The sequence below is a fragment of the Scyliorhinus canicula genome, chromosome 6, assembly GCF_902713615.1.
Source record: "Scyliorhinus canicula chromosome 6, sScyCan1.1, whole genome shotgun sequence".
In the NCBI taxonomy this organism is placed as follows: Eukaryota; Metazoa; Chordata; class Chondrichthyes; order Carcharhiniformes; family Scyliorhinidae; genus Scyliorhinus; species Scyliorhinus canicula.
The window spans coordinates 183,662,619-183,687,434 of record NC_052151.1 but is presented as its reverse complement, the minus strand read 5'-3'; the positions used below and the strand labels follow the sequence as shown (position 1 = coordinate 183,687,434).

General features: G+C 46.9%; 2 protein-coding genes across 2 annotated transcripts in view; one reads left to right on the top strand and one right to left on the bottom strand.

Annotated features, from left to right (window-relative positions):
• pgbd5 (piggyBac transposable element derived 5) overlaps positions 1-5,115 on the top strand; it is an 86,344-nt gene extending 81,229 nt beyond the window's left edge. Inside the window, exon 7 of the mRNA XM_038800614.1 lies at positions 3,754-5,115. Coding sequence (XP_038656542.1) covers positions 3,754-3,949 — 196 coding nt within the window. The 3' untranslated portion in view covers positions 3,950-5,115. The remainder of the gene's footprint in view (positions 1-3,753) is intronic.
• A 1,590-nt stretch (positions 5,116-6,705) lies between these two features.
• galnt2 (UDP-N-acetyl-alpha-D-galactosamine:polypeptide N-acetylgalactosaminyltransferase 2) overlaps positions 6,706-24,816 on the bottom strand; it is a 172,454-nt gene continuing 154,343 nt past the window's right edge. The window contains exons 14-16 of the mRNA XM_038800613.1: positions 12,691-12,817; positions 12,146-12,265; positions 6,706-8,957 (exon numbers count right to left, since the gene is read on the bottom strand). Of these exons, the coding sequence (XP_038656541.1) occupies positions 8,802-8,957; positions 12,146-12,265; positions 12,691-12,817 (403 nt within the window). The 3' untranslated portion in view covers positions 6,706-8,801. The remainder of the gene's footprint in view (positions 8,958-12,145; positions 12,266-12,690; positions 12,818-24,816) is intronic.

The following is a 24,816-nucleotide window of genomic DNA, read 5'->3' as shown; positions in this document are numbered from 1 at the left end:
TGCACACACCTCCGAAGCCTCTCACAGATCCCCTCCTCCGACAACAGTCCCACTTCTAGCCTCCATTGTGGGCGTTGGAGATTCGCCCCTCCGACCTGCATGTCTACCCAGTGCGGGGCATGGTCCGAGATAGTGATTGCTGAATATTGTGTTCTTTACCTCCCCTATACAGTCCCTGCTTAGGACAAAGAAGTCTATCCTAGAATATACTTTATGGACGTGCGAGTAAAACGAGTAGCCCCTTCCCGTCGGCTGTCTGGCTCTCCAGGGGTCCACTGCCCCCATTTGTTCCATAAACCTTTTCAGCTCCCTTGCCATTGCTGGGAGTCTACCCGTTCTGGGACACGACCGATCCAGCCCCGGGTTCAAGGACCATGTTAAAGTCCCCCCCCCCCCCAATTATTAGCCTACGAGAGTCCAGGTCCAGGATCTTCCCCAGCACTCTTTTAATAAAGTCCACGTCGTCCCAGTTCGGGGCATATATATTCACCAGCACCACTCTTCTCCCCTCCAGTCTTCCCCTTACCATCAGGTATCTGCCCCCCCTGTCTCATTCCCATTGTTTCCCCGTCCTCATCCCCACTCCCCGGCGCTCCATCCCCCTCTCCAACCCGCTGGAGCAAACTCACTGGCACAGGAAGGCATGAACATCAATAAAACAAAAACCCCCAACCCATGACCTTAACCCCCCTTGCTGACCGGCCACCCTTAGTTACAATACTGGCTCCATTGCACTCAGCGAGGCCCACAAAAAGTAAAAATCCACACGAAAAGGAAAGAAACAGGAAAAAAAAACCAGTAACCAAAAACAAAGGGAAGAGTCCCAAATGTCCCACTTGGCACCTTTAACCCAGCAAACCGTTGAACAGCGGTCCAGGCACATTCGGCGTCCCTTCATATAATAGTTCTCGGGTCCTAATTCGTGCCCATGGAACCTCTTTTCGGGACCAGCCCCTGATCCCTCGCAAAGTCCATCGCTTCTTCACGCTCGGAGAAGTAGTGGTGTTGACCCTGATGCGTGACCCAAAGACGGGCCGGGATCAGCAGATCAAACTTCACGTGCTTCTTGAACAGCACCTCCTTGACTTGTTTAAAGGCTGCTCGCCGCCGAGCCACCTCCTGGCTTAGGTCCTGGTATATACGGAGAACACTGTTGTTCCACGTGCTGCTCCTGGCGCTCTTCGCCCACCGCAGCACCCGCTCCTTGTCCATGAACCTGTGGAACCTGATCACCATTGGACGGGGGCGGGGGGCGCCCCTGCCTCGCCTGCACTCTGTATGCCCCCTCCAGCTCCGCCGGTCGCGAAAAGGCTTCAGCCCCCATCAGCTGCATCAACAGGTCTGCCACAAACGCTGCGGCACCAGCTCCCTCAGGGAGGCCGATGATCCTCAGATTATTCCTGCGGGCTCTATTCTCCAACTCCTCCACTCTGTTCAGCAGTCTTCTTTGCCGCTCCTTCAGCCCGTCGACTTCTAACGCCGCAATCGTCTGCGCATCCGCCTGCTCCTCCACCGCCTCTCCCAGCTCCTTAACTTTTACATCTTGAGCATCCAGCCTCTGATTCAGCTGATCCACTGCCTTCTGAAGTGGGTCCAAGTTGTCCTGCTTCAGCGACTCAAAACTGCTTTTCATCACTTATAGCATGTTATCCAGCGGCTGTTGGATTGCTGAGTCCGAGGTCCGTGTGTCCGCCATCTTAGGTTCCAGGTCAGCTTCCCCTGCTCCTTGCCTCTGTCCCTTTCTCTCTCTCTTCCTCTGCCTCCTGGACTCCTGCGGTTCCATGCACTGCAGCCCGCTCCCTGCGGCCACCGCCTTGCCGCTTCGCAGTCCCGCTATCGCGGGGAATCAGCCCCTAAAGCCCCGCCGGAGTGAGAGCCCGCCGAATGTGCGGCTCACTCGATCATCGCTGCCACCGGAAGTCCATCTTAAAAACACAGGTTCATGGACATTTAATGAAGGAGCCTCCACTGCTTCACTGGGCAAATAATTCCATAGATTCACAACCCTTTGGGTGAAGAAGTTCCTCCTAAGCTAAGTCCTAAATCTACTTCCCCTTATTTTGAGGCTTTGCCCCCTAGTTCTGCTTTCACCCGCCAGTAGAAACAACCTGCCCGCATCTATCCTATTTTCTTCATAATTGTATGTTTCTATAAGATTCCCCCCGCATCCTTCTAAATTCCAACGAGTACAGTCCCAGTCTACTCAACCTCTCCTCGTATTGCAACCCCCTCAACTCTGGGATTAACCTAGTGAATCTCCTCTGCACACCCTTCAGCGGCAGTATGTCCTTTCTCCGGTAAGGAGACCAAAACTGAACACAATACTCCAGGTGTGGCCTCACTACCACCTTGTAGTTGCAGCATAACCTCCCTAGTCTTAAACTCCATCCCTCCAGCAATGAAGGACAAAACTCCATTCGCCGCCTTAATGACCTATAAACCAACTTTTTGCGACTCATGCGCTAGGACACCCAGGTCCCTCTGCACAGCAGCATGTTTTAATATTTTATCATTTAAATAATCCCTTTTTCAGTTATTCCTACCAAAATGGAAAACCTCACATTTGTCAACATTGTATTCCATCTGCCAGATCCTAGCCCATTCAAACTATCCAAATCCCTCTGCACACTTGCAGTATCCTCTACACTTTTTGCTTTACCACTCATCTTGGTGTTGTCTGCAAACCTGGACACATTGCACTTGATCCCCAACTCCAAATCATCTATGTACATTGTGAACAATTGTGGGCTCAACACTGATCCCTGAGGGACACCACTAGCTACTGACTGCCAACCAGAGAAACACCCATTAATCCCCACTCTTTGCTTTCTATTAATTAACCAATCCTCTATCCATGCTACTACTTTACCCTTAATGCCATGCATCTTTATCTTATGCAGCAACCTTTTGTGTGGCACCTTGTCAAAAACAAGAGACCTATTTTAGTTGAGTTGTTGGTCATCCAACCTAAACCATTCCATGGCTCTGTGTTTATTTCAACGCTGTATCGTCTATGTTTGTGCTATATGAATCCAACTGTTAGCTTGATTTTCCTAACACCTATGTCAAGCAGTCTTGTGCCACTAAGACCTCCTTGTATCTGGATACTGATGAGCAAATCAGTAAGTGCTGTCATTCATCCACACTAATAGCAGCCCAATTCTTCAGAATAATGAGGCAGACTCAGTTATTCCAAGGGTTTCTGGGCACAGCAGTATCTTGTTTAATAACTGCCTTCTGTTTTCTCCCACTAATTTTATATTTAGATTAATATTCTCAGTTTCTTTCTCAATGGGCATTATCTAACTCTGGTACCAATGCCAATATTTTATTGTGGTTGGCTGGGCTGGGGAGGGAGGGTGAGGGGTACATTTCCTTTCCCCTAAATTAAGTGGTTTTGCAGTTTCAAGTAGTTGTATTTCATTTGAAGATTGGCATTGTTTTCTGTACCTTTCAGTTGTGGCAAATCAATTTGCTCAAAGGTGTACAGGAGAAAATTGTAGTTGGTCACAAATCATTTACACAGAAGCTTCTACAGAGGTTATTCATCCCACATCCTTTCCTCGAAACAACTGCATAGGAAGTGACTCTATTCAATTTTCAGTTCAGTTCTGAACTGGGAAGTGACAGAGTTCCATGCAAGTTTCTTGGAGCAAGTTGATTTGCGGACCTCTGTTGTAATTTCAGTATAGAAGAACACACGATGTGCAATATATGTATGCACTTCTCTAACTGAGTTTGTTCTTTACACAGGTACTTTATATCTCACAAAGCTAACAAGACCTGGCAACAAGTGTTTTGGTTTGTCCTCAGTATTGCTGTCAATAACTCGTACATCTTGTACAAGATGTCAGAGGCATATCTCGTCAGGCGCTACACTCGGGTACAGTTTGGTGAAAGACTGGTTAAAGAGTTGCTTGGGATTGAGGAATATCTCTCCTCGGAGTGATAACACTGGCAGCGCAAGTGCCAAGGTCAAATTGTTGCACTGCATCCACAGGGCTAAACCACGTCTCACACCCATGTCCCAAACATTTTTTCAAGCACACCCATTAATTCACGGAGCCAGGCCAACTGATGACTGAAGACTACACACCATTTGCAAGGAATCTGGAGACTGGTACTACCATTGAAAATAATGTGGAAAATCCACATTGTAACTTACCTTTTGATGTATGTGAAGATGAATGGTGTTGAACTTGGACGTAACTGGAATGATAATGTAGGGTTTTGAATTGTGTCCAAATGTGGCTTTTTTAATATACCCAGAGGGAAAATGGACATTTAAAAAATATATATATACAAACTGCAAGTGTGGGAGAAATAACAAAACCATCACAAGGAATGTTGTAATTTTCTTTTTAAAAAAAAAAGTAAGAACCTTAATGAACATCACTGTCCATAATTTACACCTAATAATTCACTCCCCCCCCCCCCCCCCCCAATAATGCAATCCAACAGCCCTGTATAGATATTTATAATGAAAGACTTAATATGCATTCTGAATGTTTACATTGAACTAGCTATTAAATTATGTTCAAAATTCAGTCTGTGAGATGTACTGCATTTAGCGGATCCTGCACCAGACATAAATTATGTTTATTCACTGTTCTTTATCACTGAAGAAGATTAGACGTTGTTGCTTAGAACACTAAATCCCTATATCATGTACATGGATGTAGTTTAAAACAAAACTATGCCTTTTGGGGGCCAAAGTTCAGTTGCTTAGCTGAGCTGTTAGATGCAACAGGATTACGGTAGTGAGATAATGTGCCATTGTGTGGATTCAGAGGGTGAGTTAGCTGGAGGAAACCTGTTTCCTAGAAATGTCTTACAATGGGAACTGATGGCTAGAATGGAATCTGTGTCCTTACATGAACTGTACTAATCAGGATGATTGAAGAGGATGAAGGGTATTGTGCAATTCTAAAATCTCTGGTTTGGAGACAGCATGTAGAGTTACTGTTTGCTTACATGTGGGGTCCATGTTCGGTTTATTTTATTTGCATTCAAGCAATGTATGTCTCAATAAAAGTGCCCTGTATATTACAAAATGTTGTATTAAAATATAATGGTGTATGTTACAATTTACAATAAAGTAAACCTTGAGAAGTTTGGCTGAATTTTACTGTGGTGCAATAAGCCAGTCATAACTATTGGGAACACCCAGGACACTAGCACAATATCGCTGATGGGATAGTAACATATGATCAAAGTGTATCGACACAGTTCACTGAAGTACCAGTATGGACCTGAACTTTGAATACCCAATTCCATGAGCACACTTGAAGGAAACTATAGAAGGGTTACACTTTGAGCACACTATTTGCAACAAAACAGTTATAGCATATTGTGTTATCAGACAGAACAGTATCGGTAAGGTATTTCAAGCAATTACAGCTATGTTAGGTAGTTTTCTATATCAAATGTGTTATTTTGACACCAATAGGGAGTTGTAGAAATTGTTACAGCACATCTTTTGAAGGAGGTACCATCTATGGTTGAAACGCCGAGACAAATGACTTGGGGGAAACATAATTGGTAGTTGGTTTGCCTGTCTTTTACTTTGAATCAGATTCTTTGGTTTTTAGTGACATCAGTTGATATCTAGAGCACTGACTTGGAACACCAGGTCTGGTTTTTGCTTTTCCCATCAATGCATTTGCTAAAGGAGCAGAGCTTCTCCATCTATGGGATTAGTACACCTCGAGTAAATGGCTAATTATATGGAGGGTTTTGATTTTCATTTCCTAATATGAACAAGAATTTTTTAGTTCCAGGAAGAACATGGTAATGTGTTTTTAGGGCCTCCCTCTGATTTCATTAATGGTACTTGTACTGGGCAAAAGTTTTGAAATGACAACTTTTCAAACCTTGATTGCACAATGGCTTGGAAAAAGTCAAGAATATAATTCAGTCCACTGTGAAGTTGCAGGTTCTATTTAGAGGATGGCCCTGGCCTGTTGGAGTAAAAGTTCTTAGTGCTGACTCTTGTTTTATAAAATTCATTTTCAGGATGTTGGCTTCATTGGCAAATATGCATTGGAAAAATACTTCACTATACCTCAGTACACATGACAATAAACAAATCCAATCCAAGGCCAGTGTTTATTGCCCATCCTGATTTGCCCTGTGAAAGTGGTGATGGGCTGTTGCCTTAAATTGCTGCAGTCTGTGGGTGCTCCAAATGCCAGGGAGTTCCAAGAAATTTTAACGAGTAACAATGAAATACTATCCAATATATTTCACGATTGGGATGCTGTGTGAACTGGAGGAGGTGGTGGTGCTGCCCAGTGCTTGCTAATCTTGCTCTTTTATGTAGTGCAGGTTGTGGGATTGGGAAGCACTGCCCAAGTCTTGGTGAGTTGCTGCAGTGCAGCTAGTACACACTGCTGCCATAATTTAAGTACTTTAGAACAATCTGATCAGAAGATGGTTACTGCTATGAAAGGAATGAGCTTAAAAAGCAAACTACATCACCGCGTGGTTCATATCACTTCAAAACCCTACCAGAAATGGATCAATTTACTATAGGTTTCCAGTACCCTCTCCAGCCACTTGGTGTACTGATGAGCACATATATTGACAGGAAAAGGAAACAGCAGGCCTGGTGCTCCAGTGGCAAGATATCCCAAAGCACCAGATATGAGAGTTACTTCCCTCAACAGTTTACTATATTAATATAATTTACAAAAACATGAGAAGTTGGAATTTAAAGGTATAAATTTTATTAAAGTTATTTTCAAAGATGCTTTCCATCACATCTATAAAAAGTATGAGCAGATCATGCTTTGTAGATTAGTGAAAAAATGAGGGAAGAATCATTCTATGAATTGATGACAGTTGTCACTTTTCAACACTCCACAGTGACATCGTTGCGCACAACACTAACGTTACTCTTTACAAAATCACTAAGTGGGCAGTAAGAAAAGAAATTACAGTATTTTACAGAAAAAAAAATCAACACAGTTACAAGTCACTTCAAAGCAAAAGCAAGACCAATGTTATTTGGAGACAACCGGAGCACTGGAATTGGAGAGTGCTCCATCCTTCCACTAATCCCCTTCACAGTTTGGGAGTCGCAAAGGATTTTTAATAATGGGATGTTTTTATTGTTAGGAGGAAATACTTTTAGTATTTAAAATTCCAAGACTACTTAGAAATTATAAATGAAAAGGATGAAGCTCTTCTACAGAATGAACTTTGGCACACTGTGGCATGTAAACATTTTATTTGAAAAATACCATCAAACCCCTTGTTCAGCAGCAGTAAAATTTATCTTTCCAAGAACAAACTTGGAAATTTCACTGTGTACAGTTTCTGCTTTTAAAGCTGGTAATAAAAATCATTGTCTGCCCTTTCACATAAACAAAGACATGGAAGAGTGAAAAAAGCAGAGATTGAGGTGAGACAGAGCGAGAAAGTGACAGAGATATAGCTGGAGAGGGGCAAGGGAGAGATAAAGAGACGTGGACGGTCAGAAAGGCAGCTAGTCGTTCTTATTTTAATCATTCTTTGATATTCTGACTGTGCCAAACACTTTATTGCATTATGGTCACTAATCTTAAAACAGTGTAACCTGACAAGACAGTCATCAATTTGATAAACTAAATAAATATAAATGGAATAAGACTTTACAGAAAATTGATACTAAGAGATACTTGTTACCAGGGGTGACCTTGGAGGCAGAGGCACACAAACCATTTTCTTTCTAAGTTGCCTACTGCTTTCAGTTCACTAAGTGATCATTTTATAAGAATTCCTCTTGTGACAGGTCATAAATAAAATGAAAAAATATTGCCATTGCTGAAGGTGCACTGTGATTACCTAGAAATTTGACTTTGTTGTTACTTGTCCTAGGATAAGCAAGGCACCCGTTAAAGACGCAACTTTGAAAATATCAATGCAGAATAAGCTAGCAGGTGAATTGTTGGATGGTTTTACAGTAAGTGCAGGCAGGAATCACAAAAGGAATGATGTTAGTGCGTTATAGTCACTTAACACAGCTACTTACATAATAAATATAAAATATTTTTGAATTGCCTTTGATCCATTAAATAACAATTAGCAATGTGTTTGTGCCTTGAAATGTTAGGATTACACCCCCCAAGCACAGAAAGAATTAAGAAAGTGCTGAGGTTTAGTTGAACACAACAAAGATGTACCAAATGCAAGTACAGCATGTGGCTTTTTTTTGGGATATTATTTCACTTCCCTATATTGTTCCAGGCTTTGTTCGATTAATTCTTCATGACTTACAAAACTAAATATATGTTGAATTACAGTCAAGGAGTCTGCACACCCTGCAGTGAAAACTGGCCAGAAAAAAAACAGTAGCTTTACATTTGGACAACAGTCAGTACAAAAGTTAATCATAAAAATACTAAATAATGTGATTTCTAAAACACTGCAGAGCTGGACACCATATTCTTTAGACACAGATGTTTTGTGCTCATAAGCTGCCGTCATTATCAGTGCAGTGCATTTCCTATAGAACAAAAATCCATATTTGGGAATCTTCCCCAATAAAAGGACTGAAATGGCCCTTGTTGGGATGGAAGTGTGTGTACCGTCCTATTAAAAGATCAGAAGGGAGGGAGATGGGACTTCGCTAAATGAAAAGAAATATATATAGATACAGAGTAACTGAAACCAACAAGTTTAGAAACTTGATACGTTAATTCAAAAAAAGATGTAATATGGAACTCTTAAAAATCGAGGTATATGGTTGAATGCAAACTTGATTTACCAATTTAAATATTGTCCACATTGAAAGTTCCAAATATAATGGTCCAGATGTATTACTGCTGTAAATTAAGTGTGAATTTCCACTGTTGTGAAAGGGATGGATTGCAGATTTCTACAGTGAGCCCTCCGCTCCTGGTGTTTCGACTGTCAAGACACAGATTGCTGCCCACATGCCTTAGTTTAGAGTTGTTCTCAATTTGTTCCCATTTCTGTAAAGGAGTAACATCACGAGAAGGAGATTAGTGTTCCAAATGCATTGTAAAATCAGCTCAAAATTAAAAAGTTTTTACAGCAGGTCCTTTGGATCAACATATCATATGTTGATGTTTATGCTCCACGTGAGCACCCTCCCATTCCTGATCATCAAACCAGGTCAACATAACCTGTTCCTTTCTCCCTCGTGTGTTTATCCAAATTCCCCTAAATGCATCTGTGATATTCATCTCAGCTACCCACTTTGTTACCCACGTCCTCATTTTCAACATTCTGGGTAACACGGTTTCTCCAGAATATTTTATTGTATAGAGCATTGTCGGGATATAGATATATTTTTACTTTTGGAATGGGGAAATAACATTAAAACAAACAAAGAATTAGAAAATGCCCCATAACTTCCTGGTTCCCCAGTGTCGCATTTAAAGGTACCCCAATGATGCGCTGAGGAATCCCTCCAGGACGTTTCCACGTAAGCATTTAACCTGCCAATTTCCTAGGAGTGTTAACTTCCTTTGGACAAAGGGTGGCACGGTGGCGCAGTGGTTAGCACTGCTGCCTACGCACTGAGGACCCAGGTTCGATCCCGGTCCTGAGTCACTGTCTGTATGGAGTTTGCACATTCTCCCCGTGTCTGTGTAGGTTTCACCCCCACAACGCAAAGATGTGCAGGGTAGGTGGATTGGCCATGCTAAATTGCCCCTTAATTGTAAAAAAATAATTGGGTAGTCAATTTCTTTTTCAAAACTTCCTTTGGACAATCTGGGAACCAACCAACAGAGTAGATTCAAATCGCTAACTTCGGATGGTTCTGCCAGTTTTACCCTGATTGTTACAAGAGTTAGAGGAAAAAAAAATTCTAACTCCAGAGTAACTATTTTTTTAAAAAAACAACCTTGCTGCACATGACACTTCCCACACACATACTTTTAAAAAAAAATAAAATAATTTTATTGAAAAATTTTGAATTTATACAACAACATCAAACCATACTAAAATACCAACGATAACAGTAATGACAACAATCATGAACCTTCGCCCCTCCTCAATGAACAACCCAACATATTAACAACAATTTAAGTTAACACAATGTTAAGTTACATAGCCGTAGCGAAAAAATATAGAAACTACAATAAGGAACCCCCCCCCCCCAACCAGGTTGCTGCTGCTTTTGACCAAGATACCTATCTTTGAGCCAGGAAGTCCAGAAAAGGCTGCCACTGTTTATAGAATCCTTGTACTGATCCTCTCAGGGCAAATTTGACCCTTTCCAACTTTATAAATCCCGCCATGTCACTGATCCAGGTCTCCACACTTGGGGGCCTCGCATCCTTCCACTGCAGCAAGATCCTCCGCCGGGCTACTAGGGACGCAAAGGCCAGGACACCGGCCTCTTTCGCCTCCTGCATGCCCGGCTCCACCGCAACTCCGAAAATCGCGAGTCCCCACCCTGGTTTGACCCTGGATCCAACCACCCTCAACACCGTCCCCGCCACCCCCTTCCAGAATTCCTCCAGTGCCGGGCATGCCCAGAACATATGGGCATGATTCGCTGGACTCCCCGAACACCTGGTGCACCTGTCCTCACCCCCAAAGAACCTACTCATCCTAGTCCCGGACATGTGGGCCCGGTGCAGCACCTTAAATTGGATGAGACTAAGCCTCGCACATGAGGAGGAAGAGTTGACTCTCTCCAAGGCATCCGCCCAAGTCCCGTCCTCTATCTGCTCCCCAAGTTCCCCTCCCATTTAGCCTTCAGCTCCTCCACTGACGACTCCTCCACCTCCTGCATTACCTTATAGATGTCAGACACCTTCCCCTCTCCGACCCACACCCCCGAAAGCACTCTGTCCATCGTCCCCTGTGAGGGCAGCAAAGGGAATCCCTCTACCTGTCGCCTAGCAAACGCCTTTACCTGCAAGTATCTGAACATGTTCCCTTGGGGAAGCCTAAATTTATCTTCCAGTTCCCCCAGGCCCGCAAACCTTCCGCCAATAAACAGGTCCCTCAATTTACTGATGCCCCACACACATACTGATGCACGATCAATTGTACAAAGACTACGGTTGGATACAACTGTGACTTTATTGCAGTAAGATGTGTGGCCTCCCACAGCAGCTGGCGAAATGGCTGCTGAATAGAGGACATGTTCCTCCTACTGGGCGGAGCCAACAGGCAGGGGCTACCGGCGAACCTGTAGTACAGGTCCTACCTTACATCACCTAATACACGGAGGGGCTGTGAACCGTTGGGATTTTCTATCCTGGGGTGCTGTGAAAGCTCAGTCATTGAGAATGTTTAAAGTAGCGATTGACAGATTTCTAAGCACCAATGATGTGAAGGAATATGGGGATAATACTGGAGGGGGGAAAGGCATTGAAGTGGATGATCAACCATGATATTGAATGGGCTGAATGGCCTACTCCTCCCAGGCCCCTATTATAAACAGTGTAGGCAGAAGGGTAACTGTTGAGAAATGAAGCGAATGGGCAGAGCTGTGGCAAATGGATTTCAGTGTGGGGGAAAATGTGAGGTCATCCACTTTGACCTAAGCAGGGTCAAACAGAGGACTTTCCAAATGGGGAGAGACGAGAAACCGTGATTTAGGGGCTCCGTGTACACCGGGGGGAACAGTGGTTTACCACACACACAACCAACCCCCCAGGACCCACCACACCACCCCCAACCTGATCTTCCATGCAACCTGATCTGCCCCCCCTCCCCCCCCCGTCTGATCACTTACCCTTTAAATTGTCCTTTATGGAAACTAGTGTCGTAAAAAGAGGGCCGTTTCTTACCTTCCGCCCCAGTTACTCCGATGCAACCGACAGCACCCTTCCGAGTGAGGAAGGTTGGGCAAGACAGGGGCATTGGGATTACAGCGTGGGTAAATTAGCTGAGAGTGGTAATCTAACATAGACTGCCACTCTGAGGAAGTTATGGGCACTTTGCTAACATCAGTATAAGGGTAACAAAGCGTCACTCAGCAGGAACTCTACCTTGATGAGTATAGACAATTGTTCATGAGCATGGGGTGTGCTTACCATTTGAGTTTCTAGGAATAGGGCTGCATGCACTGTTCTGTATAAAGTCTTATAAAATATTATTGTTCTTTCACAAAGTTCTGATTAAAAGATTAATTATCCAACAAGTTGCAACTGCTGTTACAACACCCATTACCTACCTGTCTGCTGTCATTGTCTCTGCAGCCTTGCAACTTTATAAGAGAACCAGCAACCCGATCTACCACAGTAAGGCACAAATCCATGTGTTTCACCGACTTGCCTTTTGTGAGTGCCCATTCCTGACAAAATAGACAACAAGGTGAGAATCAAATAGAATGTTCAATTCCTCCAACGTGCTTCATCCCAACCTGTACAACAGTGAACTTACAACCCAAAGGCAGTGTACAAAAAAGCTCATCATATCATGTTAGGAAACTGATATCTTACAATTTGTGAGCTAGGAAAAAAGTGACTGTGAAAGATGTTGTATGGTCAAAACCCAATTGGTTTAAGTCATGTCCTTCAAGCAAAGGGAACCAGGCATTCCTACTTGGTCTGAGCCTATACACAACTTCAATCATCACACTGAATGCCCTCAGGGATAGGCAATAAACACAAGTTAAGATGGCCCTCATGTAACAATTGTCAAGCATAGGAATAATTACTTTTCCCAAGTAAAAAGATAAATCAGAATCATACAGGAATAATGACAAACACTGCACACCTGGTTTCCCCCTGCATTGTGACATTCATAGACACCTACAACACCATCGGCAAAATGGCCCAGGGTGTCTAGGCAATTGGAACCTTGTTGTAAAGCTCCAAAAGCGATATCTTGGTGATCAGGGACCCTACAAAACGGAAGGAAAAACAATTACTATTAAGGCAAATGAATAAGTTGAACTGGATAAGTTATACATAAAGGAACAAAACAACACAGCTATATAAAAAAGCAAAGAAAGAACTTGCATTCACAAAGTGCTTTTCACAACCATCGCATATCCAAAGCGTTTTGATGTCAATCATCCTGGCCAAGAGACAGGAAGACAAAAAATATATACACCTCTATCAGCCTGGCTACTTTCTAAGTCTTTTCCTGTTTGGCTACTTTATAAGTCTTTTCCTGTTATCAAAATGGAAATTGCTAGGCTGATTAAATGGCTCCAGCTCATTACATACTGGCTTTTGAAAGTTTCTTTGTTCTAAAGTGAACATTTAAAGCTAAAATCTCACACCCTTGGACTGTAAGACTAACACTCCTTGTATTGTATAAACATTCCAGCGAACACAATGGATTAGCAGCCGAGATGTCTGCCCAGCCACATATGGACAAAGGCAGTTGTTTGTGACTCCTACTCTCCAATGTGGTGCTCATGGCCCCACCATTACCTGCACCAAAACGGGTTTCAATCAGGGGTTTCATCGCCGAATAGGTCAACCAGAAACCACCCCGTCACATGTCTGAAACTTGAGCTGTCTAAACTCCTTTAATTGTACAGCTTTTGGATCTTAACTTCACTGTTTGACCACAGAAGATAAGCAGGACTCCAGGCAAGCAGCCTGTTGCTGTCTATCCTCGAGCAGGCAGCAGCAGAAGAGTTCTGTCCAGGCAAATTGCCCAGCCCTCATCTACATTGAACTACTGGAACATTGGAACTTGTGTATTTCTGCCTTCAAGGTTAATTCATCCCTACGTGCCTTCTCCCATCATGGAAGTGCTCATTTCTGGAAAGAGGAATGATCCTGCAACAGTTAGCCTGCTACCCTCTGAAAGAATACACCATTGGACTTTTGATTCTGGACTCTGACTTCACATGAAACCACAACTTTATTTTTAATCGTGGTCTTGCCCTTTCTTTCCCTTTTCCCTCTTTTACTGTATGAGCGCAAAAGGGGTGGATATTGTGAAACCCGTTCCCATGTTTTATGTGTATGTAAAATAAACCAACCTTATTTTACCTTATCTTGTGTTTGCTGTGAGGTTATTCATAGAGGATTAGAACACTCGAAAATGAGGGATTGGGGAAAATAAGCTCCCACTTTATAAAAGGGAAAATCAGAAATCAAACACCTTTCTGTTTATGGCCAGGTAGTGAGAGGGGAAAATCAAGACTTTTTAAATTAATCTTCCTCCAGTCTGTAACACAATGAAGTATTTTTTATGAAGTGCAGTCACTGGTGTAATAAAGGAAATGCGAGGGCAGTACGGTGGCCTAGTGGTTAGCACAGCTGCCTCACAGCGCTGAGGTCCCAGGTTTGATCCTGGCTCTGGGTCACTGTCCGTGTGGAGTTTGCACATTCTCCCCGTGTCTGCGTGGGTTTCGCCCCCACAACCCAAAAATGTGCAGAGTAGGTGGATTGGCCACACTAAATTGCCCCTTAATTGGAAAAAATAATTGGGTACTCTAAATTTATTTAAAAAAATAAAGGAAATGCAGCAGCTAATTTACATAATTGGTCCCATATGGTTTAGCATAATGGACTAAGCAGCTGGCTTGTAATGCAGAACAAGGCAGCAGCGCGGGTTCAATTCCTGTACCAGCCTCCCCAAACATGCGGCAGAATGTGGCGACTAGGGGCTTCATTGAAGCCTACTCGTGACAATAAGCGATTATTATTATTAGATACAGAGTGATAATCATTTAGTAATGTTAATAGAAGGACAAATATTAGTCAGGACTCCAATAAAAACATTCCTGCTTTTCTTCAAATAGTACTGTGGGGGTCTTTTATACCTGCCTGAGCATGGATGGGACCTTGGTATACTGGCTCATCCGAAAGATGTAGAAGTGAAAGAATGTCCATCTATTTTTTAAATTTGAAGTACTCAATTATTTTTTCCAATTAAGGGGCAATTTGGCATGGCCAATTCACCTAGCCTGCACATCTTTGGGTTGTGGGAGTGAGAGCCACACAGACACGGGGAGGATGTGCAAACTCCACACGGACAGTGGCTCAAGGCCGGGATTGAATCCAGGTCGTCTGCTAACCACTGTGCCACCCGAGAATGCCCATCTTAATGGGACAAGAACTACTGTAAAGTTTCTGCTTTAGGTAAATGAAGAAAGGGTTGGATTCTCCAGTCCCCCAGCCCCATCACTACTCCCGCTGCTTGTCAATGGGATTTCCCACTGACGCCAGCCTACGCTGCCAGGAAATTTGCAGGCAGGGATGCACTGCAAGCGGGAACAGTGAATCGCAATGGCCGGAGAATTCTGGTCATAATGGAAAACGAGGACCGGTGTGCTTATGAGCAACAACTCTATAGTTGCTCGTGTGCTTAAATAGGTTTGCATGCACATATGCATTTGTGTGTGTGAGAGAGTGTGTGAGAGTGAGTGTGTGAGAGTGTGTGTGTGTGTGTGTGAGAGTATGTGTGTGAGTATGTGTGAGAGTGTGTGTGTGAGTGTGTGTGTGAGTGAGAGCGTGTGTGTGTGAGTGTGTGTGTGTGAGAGTGTGTGTGTGAGTATGTGTGAGAGTATGTGTGTGAGAGTGTGTGTGTGTGAGTGTGTGTGTGTGTGAGTGTGTGTGTGTGTGAGTGTGTGAGAGTGTGTGCGCGCGTGCATGTTTGCATACGTGCTTGTGTACTTGTACAAAGCCTCTCCTCAGGGTGACTGGGGCTTTGTTCCTGCCTTGCAGTCCAGTCAATCAAAGACACTGTAAAAGCACGAGGGCCCTGGCTAGGCTAGGTGTGTGGCATAATCTGTGTGGCTCATCTGTAAAAAAAAAATCACCAACTGCGACTGCCCCCCTCCCTACCTTGGCCCACAGAGACCATACTCTTAAGTTTGTACTTAAGTCTTTTAAAACAAACAGGCACCACTAAATATCACAGACACTAGTGTATGGAAACAAGGTACACACAAACATTAAAAAAAAAAAATAATAATTTTTATTCAAATTTTTCAACAAGTTTTCTCCCAACAATAAAGTAAACAAGGTGTAGAAATAAACAGAAAGAAGAACCCCCCAATACAAAGCAATAAGTTAATAACAATACAAAAAAGAAGCAAATAGCAAACACACCGTCGCAAAAACAAATCCCCTTAACAGAACCCCCCCCCCCCCCCCCCCCTCGGGCTGCTGCTGAGACTGACCACCCTCTAACCCTCCGCCAGAAAATCGAGAAAGGGCTGCCATCGCCGGAAGAACCCTTGTACCGACCCCCTCAGGGCAAACTTAACCTTCTCCAGCCTGATGAACCTGGCCATGTCATTGATCCAGGCCTCCAGGCTCAGGGGCTTCGCCTCCCTCCACTGTAAAAGGATCCTTCGCCGGGCTCCTAGAGACGCAAAGGCCAGGGTACCGGCCTCTCTCGCCTCCTGCACTCCCGGCTCCGATGCTACCCCAAAGATAACGAGCCCCCAGCCTGGCTCCACCCTGGAACCGACCACTTTGGACAAAGTCCCAGCCACCCACTTCCAAAACCCTTCCAACGCTGGACACGCCCAGAACACGTGGGTGTGGTTCGCCGGGCCTCCTGAACACCTCCCCCAACTCCCCCCCCCCCCCCCCCCAAAGAACCGGCTCACCCTGGCCCCAGTCATGTGCGCCCTATGCAGCACCTTCAGCTGAATTAAGCTGAGCCATGCGCAAGAAGAGGATGAGTTCACCCTCCCCAGGGCATCTGCCCATTTCCCATCGTCGATCTCCTCCCCTACCTCCGCCTCCCACTTCGCATTCAGCTCTTCCACCGAGGCCTCCTCCTCCTCCTGCATCACCTGATAAATTGCCGAGATCCTCCCCTCACCGACCCACGTCCCCGAGAGCACCCTATCCTGTACCCACCTAGGCGGCAGTAGTGGAAACTCCGCCACCTGCCGCTTGACAAACGCCCTAATCTGCATATACCTGAAAGCATTCCCAGGGGGATGCCCCACTGCCCCTCCAACTCCTCTAGAGTTGCAAACGTCCCACCAAGGAAAAGGTCCCCCATCTACCTGCCCTATGCCAACTCAAAAACCCACCATCTATTCTCCCTGGTGCAAACCGGTGATTGCCCCGTAACGGGGCCCACACTGATTCATAGATTCATAGAATTTACAGTGTAGAAGGAGGCCATTCAGCCCATAGAGTCTGCACCGGCTCTTGGAAAGAGCACCCTACCCAAGGTCAACACCTCCCCCATCCCAATAACCCCACCCAACACCAAGGGCAATTTTGGACACTAAGGACAATTTATCATGGCCAATCCACCTAACCTGCACATCTTTGGACTGTGGGAGGAAACCGGAGCACCCGGAGGAAACCCACGCACACACGGGCAGGATGTGCAGACTCCGCACAGACAGTGACCCAAGCCGGAATCGAACCTGGGACCCTGGAGCTTTGAAGCCATTGTGCTATCCACAATGCTACCGTGCTGCCCTTCACTTGCCCCCTATGCCGCCTCCACTACCCCCAAATTTTGAGGGAAGCCACCACTACCGGACTCGTAGAGTACCTTGCTGGGGGGAGTGGGAGCGGGGCCGTCACCAATGCCTCCAAACTCGCACCCACACAGGACGCCACCTCCAACCTCTTCCCCGTCCATCACCCACCTACGAATCATTGCCACGTTTGCAGCCCAGTAATACCCACACAAGTTGGGCAACGCCAAGCCGCCTACCTCCCTGCCTCGCTCCAGGAAAACCCTCCTCACTCTCGGGGTCTTCCGCGCCCACACGAACCCCAGAATACTCTTATTAACCCTCTTAAAAAAGGCCTTCGGAATCAATATGGGGGGGCACTGGAAAAGAAACAAAAACCTCGGGAGCACCGTCATCTTAACTGACTGGACCCTACCCGCCAAAGAGAGTGGCAACGCATCTCACCTCCTGAACTCCTCCTCCATCTGTTCCACCAGTCTCGAAAAGGTCAGCCTATGCAGGGCCCCCCCAGCTCCTAGCTATCTGGATCCCAAGATATCTAAAGCTCCTCTCCGCCGTCTTCAACGGGAGCTCTCCTATCTCCCTCTCCTGGTCCCCCAGGTGCAGCACAAACAGCTCACTCTTCCCCACGTTGAGCTTATAGCCCGAAAAATCCCCAAACTCCCCAAGTATCTTCAACACCTCTGGCATCCCCCCTGCCGGATCCGCAATGTACAGCAGCAAATCATCTGCGTACAGCGACAACCGGTGCCTCCTCCCCCCCCCCCCCCGCCCCCCCCCCCCCCCCCCCCCCCCCCCCCCCGCCCCGCGCACAATCCCCCTCCAGTTCTTCGAATCCCTCAGCACCATGGCCAAGGGCTCAATTGCTAACCTAATTGCACCCCTACCTCGTCCCCCGGGACAGTCGAAAGTCCTCCTCCCTCCTCCCATTCGTCACCACACTCGCTACCAGGGAGCTATACAGCAGCCTCGCCCAGCTAATGAATCCCTCACCAAACCCAAACCTCCTCAGCACTTCTCACATGTAGCTCCCCTTCACCCTGTCAAAAGCTTTCTCCGCATCCATCGATGCTACTATTCCCGCCTCCCCATCCGCCGACGCCATCATCATAACATTAAGAAGCCGCCATACATTGACATTCAGCTGCCTCCCCTTCACAAACCCCGTTTGGTCCTCATGGATAACCATCGGGACCACATCTTCCACCCTCCTGGACAGTATCTTAGCCAACACATTTGCGTCCACTTTGAGGAGCGAAATCGGCCTGCAAGACCCACACTGGAGGGGGTCCTTATCCCACTTCAGGATCAGTGAGATTATTGCTCCAGACATCGTCGGGGGCAGAGCCCCTCCTCCCTTGCCTCATTCAGGGTCCTCACTAGCAGCGGACCCAGCAGATCTGAAAACTTCTTGTAAAACTCCACCAGGACCCATCAGGTCCCGGTGCTTTCCCTGTCTGTATGCTCCCCAGCGTCTCCATCAGCTCCTCCAACTCGATTAGGGCCCCCAGACCCTCCGCCCGCTCATCCTCTACTCTTGGGAACTCCAGCTTATCCCCTGAAAGCGACCCATCCCGCCCACCTCCCTAGGGGACACCGCCCAGTACAGCCCCTCGTAAAAGGATCTGAACACCCCATTAATATCCCTGCCACTCCCCACCAAGTTCCCTCCTGCATCTGTGACTCCCCCTATCTCTCTCGCTGCCTCCCGCTTCCAGAGCTGGTGGGCCAGCATCCGACTTGCCTTCTCCCAGTACTCATATACCGCCCCCTGCGCCCTCCTCCACTGCGCCTCCGCCTTCCGGGTGGTCAGTATGTCGAACTCCGTTTGGAGATTGCGATGCTTCCTCAAAAGCCCCTCCTCCGGGACATCCGCATACCTCCTGTCCACCCTTACCATTTCTTCCACCAGCCTCTCCCTCTCAACCCTCTCCCCCCCCTCTCCCTGTGCGCCCGAATGGATATCAGCTCCCCTCTAACCACCGCCTTAAGCACTTCCCAAACCACCCGAACTTGCACCTCCCCGTTATCATTAGCTTCCAAATACCCCTTTATACCCCTACGGACCCGCCCACATACTTCCTCCTCTGCCAAAAGCCCCACATCTAACCTCCACAGTGGGCGCTGATCCTTCCCCTCCCCCAGCTCCAGGTCCACCGAATGTGGAGCATGGTCAGATATGACTATCGCCGAATACTCCGCCCCCACTATTCTCGGGATTAGCGCCCTGCTGAGAACAAAAAAGTCATTCCGGGAATAAGCCTTGTGGACATGGGAGAAAAAGGAGAACTCCTTACCTCCTGGCCTCAAAAACCTCCACGGGTCTACCCCTCCCATCTGATCCATGAACCCCCTCAGCACCGAGGCCGCCGCCGACCTCTTACCCGTCCTAGACTTCGAACGATCCAGAGCTGGATCCAACACAGTATTAAAGTCCCCTCCCAAGATCAAGCCCCCCGTCTCCAGGTCTGGGATCCGGCTCAACATTCGCCGCATGAAGCCCGCATCGTTCCAGTTGGGGTCGTACACATTAACCAAAACCATCCGCTCCCCTTGAAGCCGACCACTCACCATTATGTATATACCTGCACTGTCCGCCACCACATTAGACGCAACAAACGACAAGCTCTTGCCCACTAAAATCGCCACCCCTCGATTCTTCGCATCCAGCCCCGAGTGAAACACCTGCCCAACCCAGCCTCTTCTCAACCTCACCTGGTCCGCCACCTTAAGGTGCGTCTCCTGGAGCATAGCCACACCCGCTCCCAGCCCCTTTAGGTGCGCCAAGACCCGGGACCGCTTCACCGGCCCATTCAGCCCCCTCACGTTCCATGTGACCAGTCGAATTTGGGGGGTCTTCCCCCTCCCTCTGCGCTGATCAGCCATAGCTCTCCCTTGGCTCACCACGTGCCCGCAGAATCCCCCAGGCCAGTTCCCCACGGTGGCGCAGACCCCCCCCCCTTCACCAGCAGTTCCCCTACAGCAGCAACCCGGTACCCCCCCCCCCCCCCCCCCCCCCCCACCCCCCCCAAGCTAGGGCCCCCCTAGCTGCGTAACCCCTTCCATTGTACTTCCGTGTCAGCCAACTCCTGCTGACTCCGGCTGCTCCCGCCATCCCAACGCCACCCCCCTCCCCGATGCAACACAACGACCACTCCCCCCTCCCAGTGCTGGCCCTGCCCACTGCTCCTCCAGCATGGGAAGGAAACCCACGCTTCCATCCCAAACCCACCCCCCCCGACCCAACACGCGGGATAAAGACGGGAACATGACCCAGCGGGACCGCGAACAGCTCCCCAACCCTCCACCAGTGAAAAAACGAAAAAGCACCCTAATAAATAAATAACAACCCCAAAAAGGGAAAAAGCAGAACTGCAAAAAGGCAACCTCAAACACAGCCAATAAAAACTAAAGGATACGAAGAAGGACTGAGCCTCCGGACTATGTACATCCTTCCCCAGCCCCCCAATCTTCAGTTCGAGTCCAACTTCTCTGCCTGGACAAAGGCCCAGGCCTCCTCCGGAGAATCAAAATAGAGCTGGCAGTCCTTGTAAGTGACCCACAGGCGAGCCGGCTGTAGCAGGCCAAACTTCACCCCCTTCCTGTGAAGCACTCCCTTCGCCCGATTGAAACCAGCCCTTCTCTTCGCCACCGCCACGCTCCAGTCCTGATAGATCCTGATCTCTGCATTCTCCCACTTGCTGCTCCTTTCCTTCTTCGCCCATCTCAGCACGCACTCACGGTCAACGAAGCGGTGAAAATGGACCAGCACCGCCCTAGGCAGCTGGTTCGGCCTGGGCTTCCTCAACAGCACTCGATGGGCCCTCTCCAGCTCCAAGGGTCCTTGGAACGACCCCGCACCCATTAACGAGTTCAGCATCACAGCCACGTAGGCCCCCAAATCCAAATCCTCCAGCCCCTCCGGGAGGCCCAGAATTCGCAGGTTCTTCCGACGGGAGCGGTTCTCCATCTCCTCCATCCTTGCCAGCCATTTCTTGTGAAGCGCCTCGTGCGACTCCACCTTCACTGCCAGGCCCAGGAGTTCGTCCTCGCTCTCCGAGGCCTTTTGCCGTAGCTCTCGGATCTCTGCAACCTGAGCCGTCTGAGTCGCCATGAGTTTGCCCAGCGAGGCCTTAAACGGTTCCAGGATCTCAGCCTTCAGCTCTCTGAAGCAGCGCTGGAGCAGCTCCTGTGCCCACTACTGCCACGCTGCCGGTTCCCCGCCCGCCGCCATCTTGTTTTTCCTGCCTCGCACCTTTCTCTGCTCCAAAGCCGATTTTTTGACCACTCCGCTCCTGGTCCAGTCCATCTACCGGCAGATAAGCACAGTGGATGTGTTCCCACCCGGGGAAAAGTCCAACCAGCACCGCTGCGGGCCCTTAAAAGAGCCCAAAAGACCAAAAATAGCGGGAGCTACCGAACGGGCGCCTTAACTCCACATCACCGCAACCGGAAGTCGGTACACGCAAACGTACAGAAATGGTGACAGGCTAAAAATAAGAACAGCAAAGTAGTAAGGAGGTTTTTATAAACAGGAATTTTGGAACTATATTTAAAGAAGAGGGCAACGAGTAATCACCAAAAATACTGTGGATGCTGAAGTGTAAACGAAAAGTGCTGGGAACATTCAGCAAGTTGGCAGCATCTGGTTCTGCTGTAACTTCCACCATACTCAGTTTTATCTCTTTACTTGTCCCATTAACACATTTATTTTGCCATGTACTCTCTCCTGCCTTCTACCAAATCACTGGCCTTCCCTTTAATTCTGTTCTTTCTCCCCTCTTTTCTCGACTCTGTGCTTGCTTAAAATCTCCAGCATCATCCAACACTGATGAGAGGTCACGGACTTGAAAGGTTAACTGGTTTTCTCTCTCCACAGATGCTACCAAACCTGATGAGCATTTTCAGTGTCTTCTGTTCTTAGATGAGCTAAGTAATCACTTTTGCATGAACTGGCTTTGCTAATAGAAACAGAGTAGGAAATCGAGGCATTTTCCATCTGCTTCTTTTATCTGTATGGCCAGTCTGGTTCCTTTCCTCCTCTCATGCTTTTTATCAGTTACATCTCCTTACACCATTCTCTAGAGAGGTTGGTGTGGCTACCTATTGTCAGGCTTCTGCCTGTGCATTGTAACTGCCTGGTAGAAAGCACCAAAACTTGGAATCATTTGCGTCTTCCTAACATACCAACTGGCAAGTAGTGAAGCTCAATTACCACCCTACCAGTGGCAGGCACGATGACTAATTCTTGCTGGGAATCCTGGAGAATCCTATGCTAGACAATGGGCTTCTTGGTGATTAATGCCTAGTCAACAAACTTCTTTGCATCTCAGATTAGATCACCGATCTTTACATCGCCGTTCCCTATACTCCACCATCAAGTCGTTTAAACATGTTGTGAACCAGGGAAGGAAGGGGTTTGAATGTTAGCAACTCTCTTGAGTTATTACAGTCCCCAACACTTAGCTGCTTGTATCAGCCAAAAAGTGAACTTTTTCATTATTTTTATTTCAAGTTGCCGGTTCTGCACTGTAAATTCAATGTCTATGTCTATAGCTTTTTAGGTGTTCGAGTAGAACCAGATGTGTTTATTCATTAGTTCACACCATGTTAAGGTCCATTGAATGCATGAACAAACTTATCTTGTGTACCTAAACTCTTCTAATCCCTTTTAAATGATGTGAGTTTATATTTTGTACTAAGCACTAACTGTGGTTCACAGAAAGTTAGTTGCATTGCATGCAGTTTTGTTTTATTCATTATTGATCTACAGCATTCTGTTTCATAATTGAGTTGTGTGGTAGTGGCACCCCATTATGCTAGCCATCATGCACAGTGGTAAAATCATATTCACCATAACATCTGGAATATATCATGGGGACTACAGTTAGGAAACAAAACAACAAGCACCTCTCTGAACATACAAATTAAGAACAGGAGCAGGCTATTCTGTCCCTCGAGCCTGCTCTGCCATTTGAGAAGTTCATGGCTGATGCCTCAACTCCATATTCTGCCTCCCTTTGACTCTCCTGTTCATCAAGAATTTACCCATCTCTGTCCAATAATCACTGAGCCTGGCTCCACCACTCTCTGGAAAGGAGAGCTCCAAAGACTTGCAAACCCTCAAGAGGAAAAAAAATCTAGTCCTCTCGACATGAATGGCAACATTGCATTTGCCTTCCTAACTGCCAACAGCACCTGCACGTTAACCTTAAGAGAATCTTGAACTAGGACTCCAAAATCCCTTTGTGTTTCTGATTTCATAAGCCTTTTCCCATTTAGAAAATAGTCTATGTCTCCATTCTTCCGATCAAAGTGCATAACCCACACTTTTCCACGTTGTATTCTGTCTGCCACTTCTTTGCCCACTCTCCTAGCCTTTCCAAGTCCTTCTGCAGCCCCCTTGCTTCCTCAATACTACCTGTCCCTCTGCATATCATCTGCAAACTTAGCAACAGTGCCCCCAGTTCCTTCTTCCAGATCGGTAATGTATATTATGAAAAGTTGTGGCCCCAACACCAACCCCTGTGGAACACAGTTAGTTACCGGCTGCCATCCTGAAAAAGACCCTTTTATCCCCACTCTCTGCCTTCTGCCAGTCAGCCAATCCTCTATCCATGCCAATATCTTACTCGTAACACCATGGGCTCTTAATTAATTAATTAATTAATTTAAAAAAATTTAAAGTACCCAATTCTCCCCCCCCCCCCCCCCCCCCCCCCCCCCCCCCCCCCAAGGGGCAATTTAGCATAGCCAATCCACCTACCATGTACATCTTTGGGTTTATGGGGGTGAAACCCATGCAGACACAGAGAGAATTTAGCTCACTGAGCTAAATCGCTGGCTTTTAAAGCAGACCAAGCAGGCCAGCAGCACGGTTCGATTCCCGTACCAGCCTCCCGGACAGGCGCCGGAATGTGGCGACTAGGGGCTTTTCACAGTAACTTAATTGAAGCCTACTCGTGACAATAAGCGATTTTCATTCATTTTCAAACTCCACACGGACAGTGACCCAGGGCTGGAATTGAACCGGGTCCTCGGCGCCATGAGACAACAGTGTTAACCACTGTGCCAGCGTGCCACCCAGCTCTTAACTGATTTAACAGTCTTTAACAGCACCTTGTCAAAGGCCTTCTGGAAAACTAAACAGATCAAGTCCACTGGTTCTCCTTTATCCAACTTCCTTGTTACCTCCTCAAAGAACTCTTAACAGATTTGTCAGGCATGACCTCTCCTTGACAAAGCCGTGCTGATTCAAGTCCTATTTTACTATGTACTTCCAAGTACTCCGCAATCTCATATTTAATAATGGACTCTAAAATCCTACCAACGACCAAAGTCAGGCTAACTGGCCTATAATTCCCCATCTTCTGCCTCCCTTTTTAAACAGGGTTGTTACGTTCGCCATTTTCCAGTTCTCTGGGACCCTCCCTGCCTACAATGATTCCGGAAAGATTACATCCAATGCCTCCACAATGATT